This window comes from Gorilla gorilla, chromosome 21, assembly GCF_029281585.2.
Source record: "Gorilla gorilla gorilla isolate KB3781 chromosome 21, NHGRI_mGorGor1-v2.1_pri, whole genome shotgun sequence".
NCBI classification, from domain to species: domain Eukaryota; kingdom Metazoa; phylum Chordata; class Mammalia; order Primates; family Hominidae; genus Gorilla; species Gorilla gorilla.
The window spans coordinates 63,944,316-63,956,511 of NC_073245.2; the positions used below are offsets into that span (position 1 = coordinate 63,944,316).

Sequence of the window (12,196 nt, forward strand, 5' to 3'; positions counted from 1 at the left end):
GGCCAGGCTGGTCTTGAACTCCTGACTTCAACTGATCCATCTGCCTCGGCCTCCCAAAATTCTGGGATTACAGGCATGAGCCACCACGCCCGGTCTCTTTTTTTTTTTTTTTTGAGAGAGGGTCTTAGTCTGTTGCCCAGGCTAGAGTGCAGTGGCACAATCATATTAATAGCTCACTGCAGCCTCAACATCCTGGGCTCAAGCGATCCTCCCACTTCAGCCTCCTGAGTAGCTGGGACCACAGGCACATGCCACCATGCTTGGCTAATTTTTGTTTTTTTTTGTAGAAATGAGGTCTCACTATGTTGCCCAGGCTGGTCTTGAATTCCTGGATTCAAGTGATCCTCCCACCTTGGCCTCCCAAAGTGCTTGGATTACAGGCATGAGCCACCTTGCCCGACCCAACAGCCACACTATGAGAACATCAGAGGTTTTACATTGGGGCCAAACCAATGATCTGTGGCTACACTGACCAAAAGAACAACCACTAACCACTGAAAATCCTTTGAGTTTAAATTCAGTTAAATTAAATACAGCGCCCACCCTCCCTAGCCCTATTTCATGGCCACATGAGCTAGTAGCTACCTCATGGAACAGTGAAGACCCAGAGCCTTCTCCTTTTACCGCAAAACTTGTACTGGTGAATGCTGGTCTACAGGGCCCAGCGGCTTCTAACGGAAGGAGACTGGGGAAAGGGGTGGCTTGCCGTTTGTGCCCCTGGTCATAACAGGCTTCCAGAAGTGCCTAGAACATTCCTACCTTCATTTACTATTATGGAAACTTGGAAACAGATGCTTCTTTTTAGAGCACATTCTTCCTGCTAAACCTGATCCCTTTCAGTCTAACTTGCCCATTTGGGGATGTCTGTCCCAAGGACAACTCTTTCCTAAGAACTCCCCCACCCTGTCTGTCCTCCAGACACAGTAAGAAAAGGCATGAATCCTTTGAAAGTCAACAATTTACTCAAGAAATCAACATGGCCAGTGAACAAGAGGAAAATGCTCAATCTAGTAAATAATCAAAAAAAGCAAAATCATTTTTATCCCAATTAGATTGGCAAAAATCCTATGGTACACACTGCTGGCCGACGTGCACACTGGTGTGATCTATTTTGGAGAGAAATTTGGCAGTATCTGTCAAAATTTTACTTCTCTCCCCTTCTCAGTGTGTGCCAAGAAAATCAACACAGCAGGAAAGATAGACAGTAAAGAAGGAAACCAAGAAACACGGCACCACAGGGAGTGAGCGGCGCTAGGCTGAAAGTCAAGTCAAGCGGAGAAACAGACAGGACTGGGTGGCGGGGCGGGGGGCAGGGGGCAGTGGGGGGCAGGCAGTTTGTACTGTCTCCATTCACGTCATCTGAGCCGAAACTTGGAACATGAAGGAGCCAGCCCTGCCAAGCTCTCAGGGAAGATCCCAGGAATACAAGCAATTTGGTCTCTGCCAGAAAGAGAAAACACCTCTTTCTCTGCGCTCTCTCCCCCTCACTCTCAGGAATGCCACCGTCAGGAGATACAAAAATCCGAAGAGGCTGAAGCACATCTGCAGTAAAGAGCCTGCCCCCAAATGCAGTGAAGGGACCACGTCCTGGACAAAGAGCCCTAGGAGGAGGCGCTGAAGTCCTTCCAGGGTCTAACACACTCAGCCAGGCAAACAATGTTCTCCAGCACAATGCAGTTCCCTTCCAGGGAGGCTCCCGGCAGATGGCAGGCCAGGGAGAGCTTGCAGTGGCTTCTCGGCAGATGGCAGGCTCCTGTGAACACAGGCAGCCCCTCCCTTCAGGCCCCTGTCACCACAGCAGATGGCTGGACAGTGGGAACCGAGCCCGGGCTGAGCTTGGAATGACCACACGACCGCTGCATCCACTCCTATACAGATGCAGCTCAGCCTCAATCCCCAGAGCCCAGGGTTAGAGAGGGCCCCAGTAACAAGGGGGACCCCAAAGGGAGTGCCCCCTACGTCTGGCCTGGCTAACCTTGATGCCATCAAATGCTGCTGAAAATGGCCTTTCCCATCCCATGCCTTCTTGTGCTCAGGACACAGGCTCTGCCTCCACAGGATCCAAACCCCAGCCTCATCCTCAGTGAGACCACCAACCGGAGAGGATGCACACACCAGATGCGCCTTGGCTTGGTCTGCACGGTGCTTTCAAGGTTCTGAATAACTGGCCACTTTTAAATTCAGGAGCTTGCCTATCTGAAAAAAAAAAAAAATGAGGCCGGGCATGGTGGCTCATGCCTGTAATCCCATCACTTTGAGAGGCCAAGGCAGGCAGATCACCTGAGGTCAGGAGTTTGAGACCAGCCTGGCCAACATGGCGAAACCCCATCTCTACTAAAAATATAAAAATCAGCCGGGCATGGTGGCTCATGCCTGTAATCCCAGCCACTTGGGAGGCTGAGGCAGGAGAATTGCTTGAACCTGGGAGGCGGAGGTTGCAGTGAGCCAAGATCACGCCACTGCACTCCAGCCTGGGTGACGGAGTGACACTCTGTCAAGAAAAAAAAAATTCTAAAAAAAGAGATCTCTGGCTTTTCCTGGAAGAGTGGAAGATCTGATGACACTAAGTCCACGTTCCTCATGCTACACCCAGGGAGTGTTGAGGAACAACCACCTCTTAGACAGGCACGTGCTCTGAGCTCACCATGGTCCCCATCCGCCACTATCCACTCCTTTAAATCCTCTGCCCAATTTGTAACTGTTGACCCGAAAGTATCCACCCCCAGGCCTCTGATCCCCTCCTTCCCCTGCTGTCACCTCTGCAGCCCCTCCTTGCTCTCAAGGTTCTCTTCACTCCCACCCTCTGCAGCCTGCAGGCCACGCAGCCCTTTCCATTCTCCCAGCCAGTGTCCATCTGGTTTCTCCAAAAGGCCAAGAGGTCATGGTCAGGCATTTCACGGAGTTCTAACTGACTCTCTGGAACAGTGTGGTGCTGCCTGGGGTCAGGGCTATTCTGTGACCCCTTTGTTCCTCATCCACAACAAAATAAATGCTGAACCCGAGAATCAGCGTTTGGAAATTTTTATAGCAATTAAGTATTGCTGCAATATTCGAGCATGTGATCAGAGTAGTCGTCTCATCAAATGGGGTACAGACCATGGAGGCACTATCAAACTGTTGTGGGCTGAGCACGGTGGCTCACGCCTGTATTCCCAGCACTTTGGGAGGCTGAGGCGGTTGGATCACTTGAGGTCAGAAGTTCGAGACCAGCCTGGCCAACATGGTGAAATCCCGTCTCCACTAAAAATATAAAAATTATACAGGCGTGGTGATGGGCACCTGTAATCCCAGCTACTGGGGAGGCCGACGCAGAAGAATAGCTTGAACCCAGGAGGTGGAGGTTGCAGTGAGCGGAGATCACACCACTGCACGCCAGCCTGAGCGACAGAGTGAGACTGTCTTAAAAAAAAAAAAAAACTTGTGGCAAGGTGCACATAGTGTAGCTGCATATTACTCATGCACAGAGGCAGGACCACAAATTGATCTTCTACACATTAGGGGGAAAACCCAACAAACTGGTCCCTCTCCACTACAAGTTTGAGAAGAACTGGGCTAGAGCACCAGTTCTTCTCACCTTCTAAGAGGTGGCTGTTCCTCAACCTGGGCTCTGTAACATCCAGGCCACCTTCTCTGCCAAGCCCCTGGTCCTCCTCCATCCCTTCCCTTATCCATCACTCTTGTGCTGCCTCAGCCTTGCAGCCCTGCATTGGCTACCATGGCAACCACATCTTCTACAGATTAACGCCAGCTGATACAGACGGACCTCAGCACCGCCTGGCAAGCTTTTTTATTTTTTTTAAACTTCCAACAGATAACAGCAGACCTGTTAACCGAGAGGCAAGAGTTACAGCCTATAGGGAACACAGAAGTGAAATCTCACATAATTAAGACGACTCTTGCTGGCTGTTCCTGGCATTGAGAACTAGAAGGAAATGGCTTGTGTTTACATTAGAATCAGAGGGCAATTAGATGTCTACTCAGTGAGATGCAGGGGAAACTGAGGCCAATTAAGGAAGCAGTCAATGCCCAGCTGCTCATACTGACTCCAAATCATACACCCACTAAGAGGCAGGGCAGGCAATGCCATCAGATCACTGCTGTGGTCTCCCTCCCCTACTGCACCCCCCCTCCAAAATAACCGAGCACACAGAGAGGAATTCAGACAAGGGAAAATGTATCTTTAACTCCACAAGGCATCTCCCATGAACTGTCTGAAATATCTTTCTTCTTCAAGATGCCAATATGCCTTCCACTCTCCTCCCAGGAGATGACTTCTCCAAGGCATGAACTTGAACAAGTTGCTTAACCTGAGACTTAGTGCCTCATCCCATTAAACGTCCTCATGTAATGTTATGAGACCAAGTTAAGAAAATGGCAGCAAAACACTTCATCAATTAAAAGTAAGTGATAAGTGAAGACTTAATTAGTATTGCTCACCTCTGAGACTAAGACTGACAAGCCCTTCCAACATTGCTCCTTCCACCTCAGATTTCTCTGCATTTGCAGCTCAGCTCAACTGTTTTCCTTTTTACTGGTTTCAAAGGAAATACATAAAACTCTCTCCCATTTCCTCTATAGCCCATCCTAAATTTCTTTTTTTTTTTTTTTTTTGAGGAGTCTCGCTTTGTCGCCCAGGCTGGAGTGCAGTGGTGCAATTTCGGCTCATTGCAACCTCCGCCTCCCAGGTTCAAGCAATTCTCCTGCCTCAGCCTCCCAAGTAACTGGGACTACAGGTGCACGCTACCACACCCAGCTCATTTTTGTATTTTTAGTAGAGATGCGGTTTCACCATGTTGGTCTCAAACTCCTGACCTCAGGTGATCCAGCCGCACTGGCCCCCCAAAGTGCTGGGATTACAGGCCTGAGTCACCGCATTCAAGACCAGCCTGACCAACATGGTAAAACCTCATCTTTACTAAAAATACAAAAAATTAGCCAGGTGTGGTGGTGCATGCCTGTAATCCCAGCTACTCAGAAGGCTGAGGCAGGAGAATCGCTTGAACCCAGGAGGTAGAGGTTGCAATGAGCAGAGATCGCACCATTGCACTCCAGCCTGGGGACAAGAGCGAAACTTTGTCTCAAAAAAATAATAATAATAAACAGCGTCTTTCTCTGTCACCCAAACTGGAGTACACTGGTGATCACAGCTGACTGCAGTCTTGACCTCCAAGCTCAAGCAATCCTCCCACCTCAGCTTCCTGTATAGCTAGGACCAAAGGCACACAACACAACACCTGGATGTTTGTTTGTTTGTTTTTATTTTTTTTGAGACGGAGTCTCGCTCTGTCGCCCAGGCTGGAGTGCAGTGGTGCGATCTCAGCTCACTGCAACCTCCGCCTCCCAGGTTCAAGAGATTCTCCTGCCTCAGCCTCCTGAGCAGCTGGGATTACAGGCGCCCACCACCATGCCCAGCTGATTATTATTATTATTATTATTATTATTATTATTATTATTATTTTATATTTTTAGTAGAGACAGGGTTCACCGTGTTAGCCAGGATGGTCTCGATCGCCTGACATTGTGATCCGCCCGCCTCAGCCTCCCAAAGTGCTGGGATTACAGGCGTGAGCCACCTCACCTGGCCATGTTTTTATTTTTTGTAGAGATGGGTTTTCACTATGTTGCCTAGGCTGGTCTCAAACTCCTGGACTCAAGCAATCCTCCTGCCTTGGTCTCCCAAAGTGCTAGGATTACAGGTGTGAGCTACTGCACCCAGCCTCGTTTTACACTTTCATTCCCCATAAGGCTGCTTGTTCACACGGGGCCAGAAACGCAGACTGGGCCTAAGAGTCTGGAGCCTGGAGTCTGACCTGAGGTAATATTCCCTTGCCTGTTAGTTCTCCTAACTCTATTACTTAAAGCAAGTATTTTAATGTAAGACTATATAAACACTCCAAAAAAAGTCAGTGGATATTTTTATAATTTTAGAGCAGGGAAAATTTTCTTAGCATGACACAAAAAACAGAAACCATAAAGAAACAAAAGATCCCAGCCTGGGCAACATGGCAAAACCCTGTCTCTACAAAAAATACAAAAACTTAGCCAGGCGTGGCGAGGTGCGCCTATAGTCCCAGCTACTCAGAAGGCTGAGGTGGGAGAATCATTTGAACCCAGGAGGTCGAGGCTGCAGTGAGCCCTGATCATGTCTCTGCACAACAACCTGGGTGACAGATCAAGACCCTGTCTTGAAAAGAAAAAAGATCAATAGGTCTGACTAGATAAAAACTGCAAACTTTAGTTCCAAAAAACAAATGAGACCAAGTGAAACAGTCATTGCAATTAAGGCAACAAATAAAATATTAATATTCTTATGACATAAACAATTCTTACAAATTATTTTTTAAAAACCAACCCATAAGCAGAAAAAATGGGCACAGGACACAAAGTGGTCATTCACACATATATTTAAGAAAATACGGCCAGGCGCGGTGGCTCATGCCTGTAATCCCAGCACTTTGGGAGGCTGAGGCGGGTGGATCACGAGGTCAGGAGATTGAGACCATCCTGGCTAACACGGTGAAACCCCATCTCTACTAAAAATACAAAAAATTAGCCAGGCGCGGTGGCAGGCACCTGTAGTCCCAGCCACTGGGGAGGCTGAGGCAGGAGAATGGCGTGAACCCAGGAGGCGGAGCTTGCAGTGAGCCGAGATCGCACCGCTGCACTCCAGCCTGGGTGAAACAGTGAGACTCTGTCTCAAAAAAAAAAAAAAAAAAAAAAAAAAGGAAAGAAAATACAGGCTGGGCGCGGTGGCTCATGCCTGTAATCCCAGCACTTTGGTAGGCTGAGACAGGTGGGTCACGAGGTCAGGAGATCGAGACCATCCTGGCTAACACGGTGAAACCCCGTCTCTACTAAAAACACAAAAAAATTAGCCTGGCGTAGTGGCGGGCGCCTGTAGTCCCGGCTACTAGGGAGGCTGAGGCAGGAGAATGGCGTGAACCCAGGAGGTGGAGCTTGCAGTGAGCCAAGATTGTGCCACTGCCCTCTAGCCCGGGCGACTGAGCGAGACTCCATCTCCAAAAAAAAAATAAAAAAAAAAAAAAGAAAATACAAATAAATAGTAAACATAAAGGAAGATGTTTGCACAAATAATTTTTCTAAAGGCAAATCAATATGCTAAAATTTGTTCAATGTCTATCACATGGGCAAAAATTAGAAAGCCAAACACACTGCTGGCTAGGTACACATGTAAGTTAAGATTATCAGGAGCATGAAGAAGAGGAGGCAAGTTTCCTGGGTGAATCGAAACATAAAATGTATATGGCCTTCCAACAGCCATCCTGTTTTTATGAAAACATAGGCACACGCCTGTAATCCCAGCACTTTAAGAGACTGAGGCGGGTGGATCATGAGGTCAGGAGTTTGAGACCAGCCTGGACAACATGATGAAACCCCAACTCTACTAAAAATCCAAAAAAAGTTAGCTGGGCTTGGTGGCGGGCCCCTATAATCCCAGCTACTCGGGAGGCTGAGGCAGGAGAATCACTTGAACCTGGGAAGGTGGAGGTTGCAGTGAGCCAAGATCACAACACTGCACTCCAGCCTGGGAAACAAGAACAAGACTCAGTCTCAGGGGAAAAAAAAGAAAAAAGAAAAGAAAAGAAAAACAGACACGAAAAAATGCTCATCATCACTGGCTATCACAGAAATGCAAGCAAATCAAAACCACAATGAGATACCATCTCACACCAGTTAGAATGGTGATCATTAAAAACTCAGGAAACAGCAGGTGACGGAGAGGATGTGCAGAAACAGGAACACTTTTACACTGTTGGTGGGACTGTAAACTAGTTCAACCATTGTGGAAGACAGTGTGGTGATTCCTCAAGGATCTAGAACTAGAAATACCATTTGACCCAGCCATCCCATTACTGGGTATATACCCAAAGGATTATAAATCATGCTGCTATAAAGACACATGCACACGTATGTTTATTGTGGCACTATTCACAATAGCAAAGACTTGGAACCAACCCAAATGTCCATCAATGATAGACTGGATTAAGAAAATGAATAGAATACTATGCATAGAATTCTATGCAGCCATAAAAAAGGATGAGTTCATGTCCTTTGTAGGGACATGGATGAAGCTGGAAACCATCATCCTCAGCAAACTATCGCAAGGACGGAAAACCAAACACAGCATGTTCTCACTCATAGGTGGGAACTGAACAGTAAGAACACTTGGACACAGGGTGGGGAACATCACACACCGGGGCCTGTCATGGGGTGGCGGAGTGGGGAGGGATAGCATTAGGAGATATACCTAATGTAAATGACGAGTTAATGGGTGCAGCACACCAACATGGCACATGTATACAAATGTTTAACGAACCTGCACGTTGTGCACATGTACCCTAGAACTTAAAGTATAATTAAAAAAAAAAGAAAATGTAGGCAATAAAAAAATTTTAAATTTCTATATGGTAAAAGAAAATAAAGCCCATCACAAACAAAAACAAAAAACAAACAAAAAACTGAAAAAATATGTATAACCCACAAAAAGTGAAAGGTTGATATTCTTTCCTCTATAAAGCATTCTAACAAAGTAATGAGAAAAAGAAGAACCACAATGGAAAGTAGATAGACCAGAATATTAAGAATTAGCTGACAGGTAGAAAGACATTCAACTATATTTGCAATTAAATCAAAATTAAAACAGTAGGCTGGGGCGGTGGCTCATGCCTGTAACCCCAGCACTTTGGGAAGCCGAGGCGGGTGGATCGCCTGAGGTCAGGAGTTCGAGACCAGCCTGGCCAACATGGTGAAATCCCATCTTTACTAAAAATACAAAAATTAGCCAGGGGTGGTTGCACACGCCTGTAATCCCAGCTACTGGAGAGGCTGAGGCAGGAGAATCACGTGAACCTGGGAGGCGGAGGTTGCAGCGAGCCAAGATGGTACCACTGCACTCCAGCCTGGGCCACAGAGAGACTTTTTTTTTTTTTTTAAGCCAACTAGTAACTTACAAAGAAACAAAAGAAACAGATGCAAATACGACCACCTGCCAGGTAATCTAGGAAATTCAAACTGAATGAGATAATTATTTTTCAGTCAAATTATCAAAGAATAAAAAGAGTAATTAATTATTTGTTAATAAATGACTTGAAAGCAAGAAAAAATTGGTTCAGGTGACATGGGTGGAAAGTGGCAAGGAGGGGCAGGATGTGAACGTCTGCATGCTGCGTCCCCTGGGTGGCTGTGCCCAGGCGTGGCCCAGGCATGACCGTGCAGAATTTCTCGCTCTTTAGTCATCAGGGGGACTGAGAGACGTACCAAAGTATGATGAAAATAAAGGCAGGCAGTGGAAATGAAATGTAGCAAAAAAAAACCTCAAGGGAGAGTGCACCTCTGCCTATTTGTATTAAGTAGTGCATGTGTGGATGGTGACACACGGTACTCCGGGGATAGTTTGTGCTGCTTCATTCCCTCTCCTTGCCACACAGGATCCTAATCGAGTGTCTACTACTGTACTAGAGAGCAACAGAGAAGGAAAAGACAAGGTGGTTTACACCTATGATCCCAGCGTTTTGGCTGAAGCAGAAGGATCACTTGAGTCTGAGAGTTTGAGACCAGCCTGGGCAAGAGTGAGACCCCCATCTCTAAAAAAGTATTTAAAAATTAGCTGGGCATGGTGGCATGCACTTGTAGTCCCAGCTGTTTGGGAGGCTGAGGCAGGAGGACTGCTTGAGCCCAGGAGTTTGAGGCTGCAGTGAGCCATGATTGCACCCCTGCACTCCAGCCTGGGCAACAGAATGAGACCCTGTCTCAAAAAAAAAAAAAGAAAGAAAGAAAGAAAGAAAGAAAGAAAGAAAGAATGAATGAATGAATAAATGAAAGAGAGAAGCAACCAGCAGAGTAAAACGGCTTGATGGTGGGGAGTGGAGAATACTATGTTTGAAGAGAGGAAAAAATTGATTCATCTAATAGTAAAGACAGAAAGTCACCAGCAGTAGAATTATAATACTAACTATACTATTAAGTTAACGATATCATGAAATATAAGAAAAGTGATGGCTACACAGTAAGTTCTGTTTCTGGAGCAAAATGCCTAGGTTCAAGTTCCAACTCTGCCTTTTACCTGCTGTGTGACCTCAGAGCAAGTTACTTAACCTACTCAGCCTCAGTTCCGTCATCTGCAGAATGGGCATAATATGAATAATAGTATCTACCCTCATGGTGCCGTTAGGAGGGTTAAGTGCAGTGTGTAACACACATAAGCACCCAGCACAGGGCCTGACACATGGGCTGCATGCCGCTGATGTTAACCACTGCTATCGGGGGTCATATTCAGCCCATGCAGTCCTGATCAGTGTCATCCCAGCACTGAAAGACACCAACGGGCCAGGTGCAGTGGCTCACATCTGTAATCCCAGCACTTAGGGAGGCTGAGGTGGGTGGATCACTTGAGGTCAGAAGTTTGAGACCAGCCTGGCCAACATGGTGAAACCCCATCTCTACTAAAAATACAAAAATTAGCCAGCGTGATGGTGGGGGCCTATAATCCCAGCTACTTGGGAGACTGAGACACAAGAATTGCTTGAATCCGGGAGGCGGAGACTACAGTGAGTCAAGATTGTCCCACTGTACTCCAGCCTAGGTGACAGAGTAAGACCTTGTCTCAAAAAAAGAGAAAAGAAAAAAAAAGAGAAAAAGAAAAAGAAAGGCACCAATATCCACTTCCTCTTGGTGTTTAAACACAGAAGCTCCAGCTCAAGCCCATGCCCTTTCCTAGGGCCCCGGTGCTGGCAGTCCCAGCGCGACATACCCTACAAACACAGCCTCCAGCCAGAACGTCCAGGCTGCCTCCCCCTCTGGTACAGATTAGAATGTCAATCTGAAGAGGCAATTAGAGCTACTGCCAGAATGGACGCTGCAGAAAGGTCCACAGGCCACGCCGGCTTCTCCTCCAGGCGTCTCTAAGTGTCCGAGCTGCAATTAGATGTCAGTTTAATTCCCTGGAGGTGTCGGAACAAGTGGAAAATGCCATTTGACCGAGCACTCATTTTTCCAACTGACAGATGATTATTCTAATTACAAAAGGATTTTCTTTCCTTTTCAAATTGCTACCACATTCCTCAAAATGGCGCCTCACCTGATGCGACCACAGTGCCAGCCCACAGCGTGTTCTCTATGCTCAGGCTCTCGCTGATCGGGGGGTCGCTGTCTTCCTGGAAAAGACCAAACGGACACACGTTCACCCCACAAAGCTTCCCCAGAATCCACAGGCTGCTTCTAGCCTGGTCTGCTCGAGACAGAAAGACAGGCTCCCCCCGATGAAACTGGAAGCCCAGTTTGGAAGCCGACGGCTCCACCATGAGGGGAGGGCCAAGCTCTTCCACTACTGCCCTTGGGGTTTTCATCTCCCACAGAAATACGTGAAAAAGTTGGCCTGTGATTTAAGAAGCGCAGGCCTCTTAGCACTGAAAAATGTTTTATGAGGTAAGAATCAAAACGTAAAAGCAAACCAATCAGGCTGTTTGCAGGCCAGCTTTGTTTGTGGCTTATAGAAAGAGAATGTGGACAATGTAATATGGGTTCTAGAAACCTGTTGACCCATATTCCTAAAATAATTTTTTTTTTTTTTTGAGATGGAGTCTCGCTCTGCCACCCAGGCTGGAGTGCAGTGGCGCAATCTCGGCCCACTGCAACCTCCACCTCCCAGGTTCAAGCAATTCTCCTGACCTCAGGAGATCCGCTCACCTCAGCCTCCCAAAGTGCTGGGATTACAGGTGTGAGCCACCACGCCAGGCCTCCTAAAACAAATTAAATCCAAATTAAATTTCTCTTCTGAAAGGTCTGGAAGTGGCTTAAAAATTATGAAAATGGCAGATAGGATTTGTATGAATAAAAGAGGACAAAGTCAGGTGTGGTGGCTCACACCTGTAATCCCAGCACTTTGGGAGGTCAAGGTGGGTGGATCACCTGAGGTCAGGAGTTCAAGACTAGCCTGGCCAACATGATGAAACTCCGTCTCTACTAAAAATACAAAAAATTAGCCAGGCGTGGTGATGCACACCTGTAATCCCAGCTACTCAGGAAGCTAAGACAGGAGAATCACTTGAACCCGGGAGGCAGAGGTTCCAATGAGCCAAGATTGCGCCACTGCACTCCAGCCTAGGCGACAGAAGGAGACCGTCTCAAAAAAAAAAAAAAAAAGGCCAGGCGCAGTGGCTCATGCCTGTAATCCCAG

At 47.1% G+C, this 12,196-nt stretch overlaps 1 protein-coding gene across 2 annotated transcripts in view; it reads right to left on the minus strand.

Annotated features, from left to right (window-relative positions):
- ATP9A (ATPase phospholipid transporting 9A (putative)) overlaps positions 1–12,196 on the minus strand; it is a 172,302-nt gene that overhangs the window by 81,090 nt on the left and 79,016 nt on the right. For both annotated transcript variants that reach the window (XM_031004838.3, XM_031004837.3), the window contains one exon: positions 11,099–11,174. In XM_031004838.3, the coding sequence (XP_030860698.1) occupies positions 11,099–11,174 (76 nt within the window). The remainder of the gene's footprint in view (positions 1–11,098; positions 11,175–12,196) is intronic.